General features: G+C 37.7%; 2 protein-coding genes across 2 annotated transcripts in view; one reads left to right on the top strand and one right to left on the bottom strand.

Moving 5' to 3' along the window:
* NBEAL1 (neurobeachin like 1) overlaps positions 1-11,161 on the top strand; it is a 93,510-nt gene extending 82,349 nt beyond the window's left edge. The window contains 5 exon segments of the mRNA XM_035893044.1: positions 665-781; positions 1,459-1,620; positions 2,726-2,874; positions 3,594-3,729; positions 6,303-11,161. Of these exon segments, the coding sequence (XP_035748937.1) occupies positions 665-781; positions 1,459-1,620; positions 2,726-2,874; positions 3,594-3,729; positions 6,303-6,404 (666 nt within the window). The 3' untranslated portion in view covers positions 6,405-11,161.
* Positions 6,648-14,777, bottom strand: part of LOC104125103 (alpha-aspartyl dipeptidase) — a gene marked incomplete at its 5' end in the record, with an annotated part of 13,401 nt that continues 5,271 nt past the window's right edge. Inside the window, 2 exons of the mRNA XM_009637507.2 lie at positions 6,648-13,425; positions 13,967-14,049. Of these exons, the coding sequence (XP_009635802.1) occupies positions 13,347-13,425; positions 13,967-14,049 (162 nt within the window). The remainder of the gene's footprint in view (positions 13,426-13,966; positions 14,050-14,777) is intronic.

The raw sequence follows: 14,777 nt of genomic DNA, 5'->3' as shown, positions 1-14,777 counted from the left end.
TTTGAGAATAAGTCTCTATATGCTGACAGAACACTCACTGAAACAAAAATGCTACATAATTTTGACACCCTGCTGCAGTCATGTGGGGAAGTGACTTTTTTAAATGAGCATTATTGCAAGATTTCCTTTGCATATCATACTACTGGTAGGCACTGAGAAGTGATTATTTCCTTACTTTTCCTTAGAAAATGGAACAGAGTTGCTGTAATTTTCAGCAAAATTGCTTTCAGCTTGTTTAAGCTTGGCTGTGAAGATAGTTTTTAATTCCAGGGTGAACTGTAAGAACTGAATGAGCCCAGATACATGGGTGAAGAAAAAGTAGGTGGATGGGGGGGGGGGCAGGGTGAAGAACTCCTGTTAGGACTGCTCACTGTGGTCCTTGCACACCTGCACGTCTGAAGGGATAGAAACAAGTCAGCTAAGTAACTCTGTCTTTCACATCCATGCAGTAACTGTATGTTCATTCATTCTTGTGATTTCAGTAAATAGGGCTGCTGACATAAAAGGCAATAAATTAAAATTGGAATGGGTGAGTTATGCCTTTTGTTTTGGCCTATGTCAAATATACATTTCACACAACTGATACTGAAGATACCAGAAATTTATTTTTTGTTTGTCCTTCAGCTGCAAGAGAATGTGTCATTGCACTTTTTGTTACTCTCAGGGAGGAGTGCCTGTAGGCCTGGCACCTAAGCCATTACAGATCCTTTATGGGCATACAGATGAAGTTTCGAGTGTTGGCATCAGCACTGAACTGGATATGGCAGTGTCAGGATCCAGGGTAAGCATCCTCATACTTTTCTCTTCTTTGCCTCTTCTCTACCCAAACCACAGAGCGTGTTTGAAGTTGATTAAGAATAATACAAAAAATGTTACTATTGCACAATTTTTTTTCTTCAGCCTTGCGCACTAAGAAGATATGTGCCATGTCCCTTGCTACCTGCTTAAATCAGGCTGTCTCAAACTGCTCTGCACAGCATAGACCTCAGCTACCATGTTGTGTCACTACCCAGACAAGCTTTAATGTGTGTGGACTTATTCGGAGATCTTAAGTTTCTCATAGAAACAATTCTGTGACGGTTTCTTCCCTGCTTCCTTAACCTTGAAGGTTCTGTGCAGCTTACTCATGCTCTACCATACTGTACTACACCGGCAGGTTTCTGAACTCTGACTCTGTACTGCATGTAATGCCTACTCATAAATGTGACCTATGAAATGGCTGATTTGCTGCCTATCCTTCCCCTCTTGCCCTGTTGGCATTTGTTTTTTCATATGCCTATAGTACATGGCCTTGAGGGGAAGGCTTCTTTGTGTGGAGTTCTTAATGGTCAGGAGTCTTGATCTCCAGTTAAAGATTTAAGTGCTTTCAAAATATTCCCTCTGTATTTAAGTACTCTTTCGGTGTGTTGTGGTAACTTACCTGCTAAGTAACAACTTACCTAAATTTGGTCACTCCAGGATGGGACTGTTATTGTCCACACTATTCGGAAAGGTCAGTACATGAGGACTTTGCGACCACCTTGTGAGAGTTCTCTCCTGCTGACTGTTCCCAATCTGGCTGTGTCCTGGGAAGGCCATATAGTTGTCCACACCAGCATAGAAGGAAAGACTACTCTTAAGGTACTTAGGTTCATGGAATGCCTCTGTTTCTTTCGTTGAAGACTTTAATCATAAATGTACCTAACTTTATCCTGATTTCCTAAAGTAATGAGGCTTTTTGAGCATGCTGTGTCTGTCTCCTTTTTTTATTTTGCTAGCCAACTTGAGTAAATTTAAAAGATAAATCATAGGCATACTGTGCTCCTGTAAGCTTCATGAAAATCTCCAAACACCTGCAAGGGAGATGCCCAAGCATGTGCTAATAAATCTTCCTGGGAGAGCTGCTTTGCAATGGAAAACTAGGGGAAATGTTCCACTGTGCACAGAAACAAAGGCTTATAAGGGGAGCAGTAAGTTCTGTGTGCAAGACGCCTGGTGGCTACACTGAAGTTTCTTAGTTTTGGATTGGAGAGATAGCTATAAGGTTCACGGTGTAGCTTATTCTGTCTGTTGAGTAGCTGGGTAGTTGCTTTAGTAAGGGTAGAGCTGTTAGAATTTCCATGAGCATGGGAAATTTCTTGGAAGACAAATTTATTGGATGTAGGCATGCTAGCTGCATTGGGCAGATGGGGAGAGAGAGACCAAGGTTTTGGAGGCTGGAAGAACTTAAGATGGCTGTGTTAGCTGCGTCTTTAATCCGTCAAGAATTCTCTACCTTTTCTAGAAAATGTTCCTAGATCTAGCTCTGTGGAAATATACCTATTTCTGTCTACTTTTCAATTTGGAGTGGGGTGGAGGGAGGGACGGTGGCAGCAGGGCTGAAGATATGAGAGTGCTCTCTTCCTTTCTTCTTCCTTGACAAAAACCCTTGTAAAATAGGGACCTGTTCATTAAATCCGTGGATGTTTCCAGAAAACTTGGAATTGATTAGATGGATAGGTAAGACGTTACCATGTTACATCAAGAGGTAATGAGGAATAACTTCAAATTTCCATACAGGACCTGGTATACAATCACATTGTATATAGGCTTGGTAATCTTGTATCATTCAACAAGGGAACTGTTGTCAGCAATATTATCTGTGGATCGTTGCCCACGTTAGCTCCTGTTAGTGAGCTAAAGATACAAATAATACACGCTTAATCCAGTCAGTCCTCTGTGACAGATTTATTTTTGATCTATTCAGGATAAGAATGCATTACATCTCTATTCTGTCAATGGAAAATATCTGGGTTCTGAGACTCTGAAGGAGGAAGTGTCAGATATGTGTGTGACTGGCGAGTATATCGTGATGGGCAGCTTACAAGGATTTCTTTCCATACGGGATCTCTACAGGTAATGTACCACCATTGAAATGTACCACATATCATTATTGAAATGCAAATATAAAGGCTTATTGAGAAATGGCTGTGTAATGTGGACTTTGCTTGGTGCTGTATGTGGTAGCCTTTGCTTTTTTCTGTGTCCCTGAAAAAACTCTTTTAAGGGTGAACTAAGATAGGGAGAAAAATGAAAATTGAGAAGTTGTACCAGACCCCTTGCTTCCCAGGCATTTATCCCAATTATACACCTAGAACTGACAGAGTTTAGGAAGAGCTGTGTCTGACATCTGCAAGCTGTGATTGTGCCCCTGTCTGATTAGTCACTAGGAGCTCAGCAACTGCAGGATCAAGCCTCATGTTTTGAGTTTAACTCATGGACTGAATTTTAAACTCCACTTACTGCTACGCTCTGTAGAGCTCTGTTGCCCAGAATGGGAGTGATCTTTGTCACTTAGGAAGTTATGGGACTAATGTTACTGTTCTTCAGTGAAAATGTCTTAATTTAGTGACTTAGGCATCCATGCCTTTTCTTGTTATTGGAACTCTGTTCTGGGGTATGATTAGCTCATTCCGTAGGAGTTTACAGTAATTGAAATTGCAGACTGGATCCTTGAGAAACTGTGTTTTATAGTCCATCCTGCAGACAGCAATTTCAACTGCAGTGTGATTCTTTGCAGCATGTGCACACAAATACATGATGTGCTTTCTCTTTGTGGTTTTTGTTCATTTCAGCCTCAGTCTGAGCATCTCCCCTTTAGCCATGAGACTGCCAATTCATTGCATTTCTGTCACCAAGGAGTACAGCCACATCCTTGTTGGCTTGGAGGACGGCAAGTTGATTATCGTTGGTGTTGGCAAGCCAGCAGAGGTAAAACCCACCATCAAGAACTTTTTCTACCGAACAGTGGGAAGTTCACTTATTTCTGCTTTCCAGTTGAGCAAGAGGTCTCCTCTATGGCAGGGTAAATTTAAGAGCAAGTTTCAGTTTTCAGTGGGAAAGAAATAACCGTTGAGACTGCTGTGCTGAAATTTCTCATTAAAAATCAAAGGTGTATAGGGGTCACAGATGGGAAACTCAGCTGGACTAACTTCCAGACTTTATCACATCTGAATAAGCAAAGTCATAGTAGCTAACCTTTTCTGAACATGATAGTGTGTTGTCAGCCACTTCTTGATGAAGTATGTTTCCAGAAGAAAATTGGAAATGAAAGAGAGTAAGCTACTCTACTTTATTTTTTTATGGTTTCTGTCAGATATCTTCTAATATGCGCTTATTTCTGTAAGAGTCTCTAATTGCAATGCACAAAGAGTTGCTTGTATAGGTTCCCAATATGCTCTGTGCTCCATATGGTGAATATAAACTTGTTGCTACTGCATATGCAATATCAAATACAGAGCATCCATCTGTCAAATAGCTATGCCCAATTTTTCTTGTGCAAAACATAGGTTTTGCTTTAAGTACGTCTCGTTGTGACTTTCAAAGTACTTTTAGTAGTACTTTTTTACTTTTAGCTTAAACCTGCTTCTCTTTATAACCCGATCTCTGTGGTGCTGCAGTGTATTTATTTGAAAATGTGATTATCACTTTTGCATGAACTTTAGTACATGCCAGAAAAGTGTGTCTTAATTTAATTTTATATTTTAATTGTGAAAAACAGAGTGACTTTATTTGCCAGTATTTTTCAATGTTTTGCCTAGGAGATACATAGTTTAATATTTGAAGCAGGCTTCACACAATGGTAGTCTGATTTTGCTTCCAGCGGATGGGGAGGGAGGTTTCTACTCACTTCTGGCTAGACAGCTTTTTGCTACTGTAGAAATGACAAAGAGCTGCTTGTGATGTGGTTAAACATGTTTGTAACAGCAGTTTTAAAGTCACCGACATTTCTAAGGTTCCTATTCCATAGGAAAGATCTTTTGTAGGCTGAAATTTATGTATCTTGTTAGCCTGAAGGCTTTTTGTTTTCTTTTTTCAGTTCTTAATCACATCTATTTTTCTAACTATGAAGAAAGTGTTGTTTTAAAGACTGGATTCCTTTTATGAACGTAGAAGCTTTCCAATGACTTTTTTCCAGGATTTTCTGTTTATAATTCAGATGATCTGCAAGCTTAATATGTGAATAGATTTTTTAAGAAAAATATCTCAGATGTCTAAGGAACAATATTATGTCCCAGATTTTCTAGTTTTCTATGATGGTATCAATCCATATATTTGAAAAGTGTGTGTATGTGGGGTATTTATTTGTTTATTGATTTATTTGTAGTTTGGAAGGTATGTATTAATTACTAGAATTTCATGCTTATACAGAAGACAGTGTTGTAGTTCTGGATTTCAGTGGTGATACTGATCCTTAGGATAAAAGGAGACACTGACCTTTATTGTGCATAAAGTGAAATGCTGCTTGGTATTAAGATTGGCCTTTAGTGTTTCTGCATTGACAGTATCCAGTATGAAGTGAAGTATAATAAATGTTTTTGTATTTTTAACAATTACTCAGCTATTTGGGGTGTTGCAGAGGTCTGGGGGATTATTGCCTGTTAGTGTTAATCCCTGTCAGCACTGTGCCTTTTCTAGAACACTGCTGCTGTGATGATATAGTTCTTAAGCATGCTTAATTTGTAGTACTAACTGCTGGGAACTTTTCTCAAACTTGTGCTGTTAAGGCATGCATCTTGTTTATTGAACTGCAAGGGATTTCATAAACTAATCAGCTGCCAGGCTGATCACTACTGGCCAATCATAAGCTTTGTACTTGCAGAGTAAAGTAAAACAGTTTCTTACAAATTGTTATCAGATTGCAGACCTACCAGATGCTGGATTTCATATGGCCTCTGGTTGCTTGTTATCTGTCTTTACTTATGGAATATTCAGTATGAATTATTTTTGGTTGAAATTTTACTCTGAGCACTTCACCTAGGATCTTTGGAAGACTGTATAAATTTGACACCAGAAGATAACCTTTCTCTCTTTCCTTCCTTCTGCCATCACTGCCCTGCATTTTGGTTATCTTTTCCGTTTCACTTCTAGCACTTTCTGTTTGAAATCTCTAAAATAAAATGTCCTTTCTTCTAATTTGGTTAATTTTTGCTTGATATTCACCTCTTTTTTCCTTCCTATCAAAAAAGCAATCTAAACACTGTTTCTAAGCCATTTGAAGTAGGTTAAGTATTAAGTACACATTACTTGGCAATATCCCTTTAACTATTCAAAATCAGAGAAGACTGTGATTAGTATTTTGTCTGTTGTTTTTTGTCAGTCCCAAGAATCATCCCTAAGTGTAACTTTTGGTTTGTTTTTGAATAATTTTTGTTGGTGTAATTTTGTTTATGTGGTACATTGTAGTGTCTGCATTTCACCAGAATCAGTGTCTGAATTCCTTTTTAATTTATCCACCTTATCCCTTCCCCCTCCTTTTGTTTCTCTGAATTACTTTTAAACAGATGCGCTCAGGTCAGCTTTCCCGAAAGCTGTGGGGATCAAGCAAACGGCTCAGCCAGATTTCATCAGGAGAGACTGAATATAACACTCAAGATTCCAAGTGATTGCTGCTCCTACCTTCTCTCATGGATTCCAGAAACATGTTTAATCTTTTGGTCACTTTAAATGTATATCTCAATTTTCAGGGGCTTGATTCTTAAGTCTGTTGAAGATGAATCTATGGTAGAGGTATAGTAATAAGCATACGTATTTATGCAAGTTAGCTTGCTTGCATATTTTTCCTTATTTGTGTTGACTTGGTCACAGCAGAATCCCTCTCCAAGTAGCTGCTAAAACTGTGTTTCAGAAAAAAAGAAAAAGAAAACAAACAAACAAACAAACAAATCTCCAAACCCAAGCTTGCTAATAGAATTTAAGATAAGTAGCATTTGATTTGAAGCTGAATAGAGCCAGATGCTCCTTGATCACAAAGAAGATATTTGGCTTTGCTTTGACAGCATTGTAATTCTCCAGCAGTAAATTAAAATTCTGGCAGTTGCCGTGATCAGATTCAAAATTGGTATAGCTGACAGTTATGATCTTTTTGATATGTTTTTTAGCCCAATGAACAATTTATTGCAATTTGTTCCTGTAAATGGCTACTGCTATTTTCTTTTGTGTAGTTCCAGTTTTAGCCTGTTCTGCAAGGAACATCTGTGTTGCACTACTTGATTATCAGAAATTGTTTAAAGTACAGACGTTAATAACTTCAGAGGAGTTGAAGGTGGTGAAGGAGCTGGAGGAGGTAGGAAATACTCGCTGCTGAAAATTATTTATATTGTTAAGTAGGCTAAGACATACACCAAGAAATCCCATAATATATTAGTATCTCGAAGAAACACAGAGGAAGAATCAGTATCTGTATTGGACAGAGATCAGTCTGCTTCGTTAGTAAGGCAACTCCTACAAACGAAAGATATATTTCCACTGCAAAATCATTTAAACATTGCAGCACAATTTAATTAAATAGCACCTGTTTGTTTCTTGGCTTGGTGTTCACCAAACCAGTTGTTAGCCATATTTTTTTCTGCAAAAACAAGCAGGGAAACAGATAATCTGTCCATTTTCAAGATGTGTTTAAGACCTGGGAAAAGAAAATACCAGATCCTTATGTGCGCTATATCCAACAAAATAGTTATGGATTGTATAGTATATTTTGGAGAAGCCATTACTGAATTTTTTTGGTTTAGCGATACATGATGATGACAGAAGGGTGTGTGTTTACCTATCATTCTGACATTTTTATAATGTAAATGATTTAAATGATAAACCCCATACTGTTGGAAAAGCCTGGTGCTGAGGGAAAAATATGAATTTTTGGATCGGCTTGTAAAGGTATGTGTGCATGTGTATATATGTGTGTATGTTTATGTGTATATATATGTATATACATGTATGTATGTCTATTAAAAGGAGAAAATACCATGGGGTAAGGCTATTATAGATATAAGGCAGAGCTATAAGTGATTGTTAGATGGTATGTTCCCTTTTGGCTACCCCTTTCTTCCCTCTACCATCACTTTTCTTGTTATTTTTATTTATTTATGGAAATGAATGTGTGTTGTATCTCCTGTAAATGTTATCAGATATTCCCTGTGGTTGGGGAGCTGCTGAACTACCTGAGGAACTCCATAATGTATAATCTCATTTCACTAACTTTCAGCAGAATATTTATTAACTTTGTAGAAATAGTAATACCTTCTTACCCCATGAAAGGATAATTTTTACAAGTTCTGTTAGTCTCATTAAAACTTTTCTCCTCCTCCATTTCTTTACTGGAAAAAAAAAAAAATCCCTCTTAATGACTGATCAGTGTGCTGTGTAAAAAAAGTTGTGTTGCTTTTTCTTAACTTTTGTAAATGAAAAAATAAATCAGACTAGTGAACAAGTGGGTCTATGCATAGTTGCAATATTCTAACTAATCACTGTGACAGACTGGATCGTCTGGAAATTTAGGAGAAAATAAGAATTATTTCCCTGAGTCACTTGCCAAGAGAGCATTAAATTTCCAAAAGTAGAGTAGTGTGTTTTTTTCAGACTCCATGTAAGTAAAAAGAACACATCCCGTATTTCCAAATAAGCTGTAGCGAAGTGAAAAATATTATTTTTAATCATTTACCTATCCAGTAAGAATACTAAGGATACTCTGGAAGTATTAAGTGTGTATATGAAATGTGAAGTATGTTTGTCCATTATAATTTCATGAAGAAAGGATTTCAGGGGAGCTCTTTTGAGAGTGGTTTAGAAGAATTTCGGCTCAGAATGTGAGATTTTTGTGTGTAATGGGAAGGTGAAAAAAGAACTTATTTGGGGCATTGAGTTGATGGGTTTTATAAATATGCATATATGTTCTGTTTAAATGCATATATGAGGTTCAGCGTTTACTTGCAGGAAGAAATTATGATGTTTGGGGCTGGGCTAGCAGAATCAAGTGGAAAAACTGAGAAGATAGGTCTTTTGTAGTGTGTGGTGAGAGCATGGTTTTCCTATTGTCATTTGCACAGAGGAGTTTGCATAAGGGTTTGAAAACGTCCTACTGTGGGTTAGGTATGTTTATACAACAGTTGAATTAATGTTTTTAGTAGTTTAATATTAAAGAATACTGAATACACTGTGTCAGTTTAAGTAAAATATAATGTAGCTGCAATAATTGGGGATGAAAGAGTTTATGGTGAAGAGCTTTGACATTTGAATACCATCATTTTGGTGCATCACAAGCATTAGGTGATCTTCACAAATACCTGGGATGGGTTTAAATGTGGACAGTTCTTGGGCTCTCAAACTTGAGGCTAGTTTGTGCTCTGCACAAAGCAGCAGCAGCAGAATGAGGAGGGGAACAGGTGAGCTCTGAGCTGCCTCATGCTCCGTGCAGAATGGCAACAACTGTTGCCTTTTGATCTTTTAGCTAGTCGTTGAGGATGGGAGGTATACACCATCACACGCTTAGCATTCTGCTAGAGGCCCTCTGGAAAGACCCCCATAGGTTTAAAGGTCTGCACTTTGCCCTTATCTAAAACCAGCTTTAAATAAAAGGTATAGGTGGTTAAGTGTGAGCATTAGCTGGTATGTTGGTTTTTTGGTGTTTTAACTTATTTGTATGTCTTTTTAAAAGTAGAAAATAATTTTTCTGATCAGCTGTTTAGGTTGGTTGAATTGCAGTCTGTTATGCAGTGCACTGTGAATTAGTGAACTGACTTTCATAATTCTTTGGTTTCCTCAAGTCAATAAAGCTTAGGATCACATTTTGTTTTTCATGTAGTATTGGTGAAGTAAGATTCTCCTTTGGTTTTGAACTAAGATTTATTTAAGTGTAAAAAGTAAAGCTGTGAGATGAGAGAATTCTGATAAGGAATTCAGAATAAACAAGTCTTAAGCAACAGGTGTTTCATAACACTACATTTGTCAAGATATTCTTGGTGGTATCTTCTTACATTTAATTTTTGGAACAACCCTAATGATATTTATCAAAGTTTAAGATATGCTTACCTTTAAAGCTGAGTAAGTAGGAATGTGTGTATATATATATATATGTAACTAAAAGAAACTGAAAACTGATTCTCTTTTCATACCTGTATATAAATGAGATCAAGTAGTTAGCAGTATTGAATAACTTCTACCTAGCACAGTTTTGAACTAGCATACCAAAGGATGGTATTTAGAAGACATCTCCCCTTTATTTCAAGTAGAATGTTTTGTTAAATTTCTCTCTATCAATTTACTTGTAATTCTTGATAGTATTTTTAGTTGACCTTTTTATCTATAGTGAAGAATCTCATCTAGTCTGTGCAGTTCTTGTACTATATGAGCATTCAGAAAGTGAAATGTTTGCTGTTCACGTTAGCACCTGACTTAGGCAAATTACTCTGTATCAATATACTTTTTACCTAGTACTCATAGGATATCTAGAAACCATGTCTTGTATCATTCGTGTACCTTACCAACACCAGCACAAAGTAATAATCCCAATCTTAAACTAACTGCACTTTTGATGGTTAATACCCATTGTGGGAATTGGGTTTTAGGAAGTTTGTTTGATTTAAAAAGAAAAAAACAACCCCAAACCAGTAACACCTGCACACACATTAAAATTGTTTTGCTCATCTGCAACGCTGGTATAAACAAGCTTTTTTCCCCCAGTATACCTTAGACCATGAATATTACCACAAAATAAGTTCATCAAAGTATTTACAGGCTTTAAATAGTCTACTCAATTGGCTACTTTATAAGGATCCTCTTTAAAGTTGTATTTCTGTGTCCTCTAAATGAAGTGCAAAGAACTAATTTTCTGCACTGTAAAAATTCTGTATGGGACTGTTAACAATTCTACATTAGTCTGCTTTAAGATAGTCCTGCAGGAATAATAAATTGATTTTTATTTGTAACGCACAGTAATTAGGTAGGTCTTTTAACTCTTGCCTTAGTCGATGGGAGCTGTATACCTCACTTCTCTAGACCATGTCTCCCTCCTCCCTGTTTCCTCTGCAAGTCTTTCCCAACCTCAGCTAACAAAATAATTAGAAAATACATGTACAGCAACCAAATGCTTCACAAAGCTTTTACTATGTAGATGAAAATGTGTATCTATATATGGATTATGGTACGGTAGGGAGCTTTAGAGCTAGGGAGGGGAGTAAGAGGGAGATATCAGCCTCCTTCCACTCCTACACTGAGAGTCTGTGTAGACACTTGCTCTGTATCATCACCTGAAGGCGCTCCTTTCTTCCACTGTTAAAGGCACCTTGCTGGCTAGCTTAGACGCTGAGGCTAGGTACTGTGAATATTTTTTTTTTTCCTTTCAAAGAATTAAAAAAAAAAAAAAAAAGAACAGCAACATATAAATATGTATCCTAATGTTAGCCTAAGGCCTGATCTAATAAATACTGATAGATGAAAGCACTACATAGGGTTATACTTAATTGGGTGGAAATTCAAGCATGTGCTTCAGTGCTTTCTAGAATGGGCTTTTCATGCTTTTTGGTTTAAAAGCTATGTCGGTTTCAGCTGTAAACATGACACTTGTTAGTCATCTCCTTTTGGGGAGAGTAATAGATCTTGTGCAGTCATACATGGGGGTTCATTGTATACCCATATACATAGAACTCAACGGAAGTGTTTGGAAGATATCTTTCCTTCCATCCAAAGGAGCCAAATTCTCCTTGTTATTACTAATTGCCCTTGTTAGTACATACTTTTAAAGGAAGCAAGGTTTTTCGGACAAGTTACTGCAGTTAAAAAAATAAATTAGTAAAACACTTGTCCCCTTCTTCACTATTAGTCATCAGATGCCTGAATGCAGAAGTGCCTCTGAGTGGCAGCATAGCACGCTCTGCACAGCTCGAGTTCAGTGCTATTCATCTTACTGCAGTCTTGAACACCCCATACGTGAGGAACTGCTTGTAGTGTTCAAAGGCACCCTTTGCTCGGTTTTAATTCACCTGTTTGCTGTCCATCTGTGGAAAAAAACTGGTGTATCTTTCTTTTCGTTACCATTTACCCAAATGGCCCAGAATAAATAGGTTTTTCACTTCTTCAGGAGAGAGTTCCTCCAGTTGTATGTTCTTTCTATTTTTGTCTACTGGACTTGGGAAATTTGGCAAATACTTACAGAGCTTAGGTCTGTGATTATACTCAGCACAGACACAATTTCATAACAAGTCTTCTGTCCCAGAAACGTGATTGTCAGTACAGATTATGGTTTAAAGCTGTTAAGGTGTTTTGAGATTGAAATAGAAAAAATCCAGCCATATATATCATAGATCTAACTGAACTTAGAGGCCACTTCTTTATTTAGCTTCCTATCTAGTCAGTATTTTCCTCCAGAGGGAGACTTATTTTTTGCGTTGAAGTAACTTTTTAAAATAAACTTAGTCTTGCACCTGACAATACTGCTTTAGTCATACATAGCTGTGAGCTGTTGCTTAAAGAAAGCCATGAGGGGAAAAAAAAAAATCAAGAAAAACTTGCAATACATGTTCTGATTCAACCCTTTGCTGTGTAGGAGCAGCTTAATATAAGATTAGAGAAATGCTGCTTGTAAGACTTACTTCCTTTTGGTCAGCATTTTGATGGAAGCTGTAATGCTACTCAGTTTGTTTGATGAATTTTTACTAAAGCTAATGAGGGAGTGCAAACAAAGGCCTTACAGCAACACTTAATCGTATCTTCTGATAATTCTTACAGATTGTGCAATTATATGATTACAGATGGATTTTTAAATGCCAAAAATGCCTTTTTTAAGAGTTAAATGTTAGGTCTGAGGAGCATTGGAAATAATCTACTTTCAAAAATGAGCCTTCAGGCACTGTAATTAACTTGCTGTCAGTCTTCTGTGCAATATCTTTTTCCCTTCTGGGTGCTTTAAGAGTATACTGTATGTCTTATTTTGTTTTGATCAGTATGTTTTAAGAGTGTGTATATTGGCTAATGATGGATTTTTTCCTGTACAGCATGGTGGAAGATGTTTTAAAATTTTGCACTTTTCTAGGATTTGCAAGTTTGTAACCTGACAATTTTTAACATGCACACTTTTGTACATAATTAGCATTGTATATATTTAACGTGAGTCTGAAGCAAATAAAAGTAATTGAATGCACAACATCTCCCTTTATTACTAGCGCAAAAATGAAACTATTAGTGTGGCAGTACACTAAATGAACAATTCTTCCATTTAGCAGGTAAAGCTAGGCAGCAGGAACAGCTGACTCTGTCCCCTATCTATGTTGTGTTAAAGTAACTCTTTTTTGGTGGGGAAGGGATCAAAGTGGATACCTGAATGTACAGACCCTTTCAGACTAAGAATAGCTATTCAAGTATTGCAATAAAATCTATCTTTTTGCTGGGAAGGAGATGTCTGAGACATGAATTAGGGTGGGAAAAGAGCCCACTAATGCATATTTATCTTTATTTATAAAGCTAAGGTTCTCCACCCACCCTGGGACTAGAAGCATCTCATTCCTTCCTCCTCATTGTCTTCCCATACAGTGACTTTTGCTGCAGAATATGCAAGGCTACAGATTCTGGAGATTGCTGTCAATCAGGAGGAAACTGAAATCTGCTCCAGGCTCGTGTTCAGTTGGTTTCTTACCCCTGTAAGACAAGACAAACCATGCTGTGAGCTTTAACAGGAGCTAGGACTACTGTGCTTCCATCTGTTCCTATGAGTAGGATAAGGCATCCTTATTCATAACAAGCAGAGTTTTGACTCCCTCCTCCTTGCCTGCATCATGGGACATACATATTAGATTTCTTAGTAATGTTCATATGACTAAAGACATGCGTTCCCTTGCTCTAGAGTTCAAGGCATCGGGGCCAAGCTGGCACTCCTCTGGCCTTCTGACTACTGGGGCTCTTTCTGTGAACGGTAACTATAATTTGGAAATATAAACATCAATGGATGTAGTGGCATAGCACCGCACCTACTGGGTAAGTTAGACATCCTTTAGAGTGCTGTCATACTCCTTTGGAGCATAAAGCAATACTCATGTTTTCCCCAAAGAGAAATGGAAGCAAGGGATTAAGCAACTTCTGAGGTGGGGGACAGGCAGCATGTGCCAGGAGTCTTAACAGAAGTCTCTCTTCCTTTCTGTCTGAAGGAGGATATCCATTCAAATTCGAATGAAGCATTTACCTCAAAAACAGACGTGCTCCTGTCACTCCTTGCAAGGTGGCTTTGTCTCCTTCCACTAGAAGCATTGCACCTTCCCGCAAGCCCTAATGTAGGTGGAAATATTTAACATTATTTTCAGGCTATTTGAAAGGCTAGAATGCTTGCCACAAGAAGGCCAGTCTTAGTGCAGCTTGCCATGACTACAAACAAGATTTTCTTGCTCACCTATTTCTAACAAAGATGCCAAGACAAAATTAGGTGAGTTACCTTGTTTTAGAAGCTAGTTTCCTTGTTTATTTTTTCCTTTACAAAGAAGGAGAAACCATTAAGGAGAAAAAGAAAATTTCTTCCCACAATTACTTTTGCTACCGCTATTCTTAAATCCAGTTTGGGCCAAGCAATAGCCAGCTGTGTGTGTTAGAGCACAAGCTTTATAATCCACACTCTAGCACAGGGACAGAAAACCCAAAGGTCCCAGTTCCCCAGATAGACATAATTATGAACGTACTGAATGAGCAAATTCAGAAACCTACAGAAATTAAAATGTAAAGTTAAGAATGTCTGCAAGAAGAGTATGGGGAGGTATCTTGCCATCTGCATGCACACCACCCCCAATATACAATGTATGACTGGTGGCCAGTGACTGGAAAGATCAGAGCTGCCTAAAATACAGTGTTTAGCAACAGGACTCCAAGCATCTAATAGCTAGAATGCCTTGCATTTGTTCTAACCCATTTTCTGCAAGTGAGCAAAATCCAAGGCTGAAGTTCTTAGGAAGAGTATAACCAGCCTTCCATGCCACAGTTCTTTAAGGCTTTGAAAGCTAGCAGGA

Source organism: Egretta garzetta, unplaced genomic scaffold, assembly GCF_000687185.1.
Source record: "Egretta garzetta isolate BGI_Z169 unplaced genomic scaffold, ASM68718v1 scaffold474, whole genome shotgun sequence".
Taxonomy (NCBI): domain Eukaryota; kingdom Metazoa; phylum Chordata; class Aves; order Pelecaniformes; family Ardeidae; genus Egretta; species Egretta garzetta.
The sequence above is the reverse complement of the archived record's forward strand: the minus strand, read 5'-3'. Positions and strand labels throughout refer to the sequence as shown.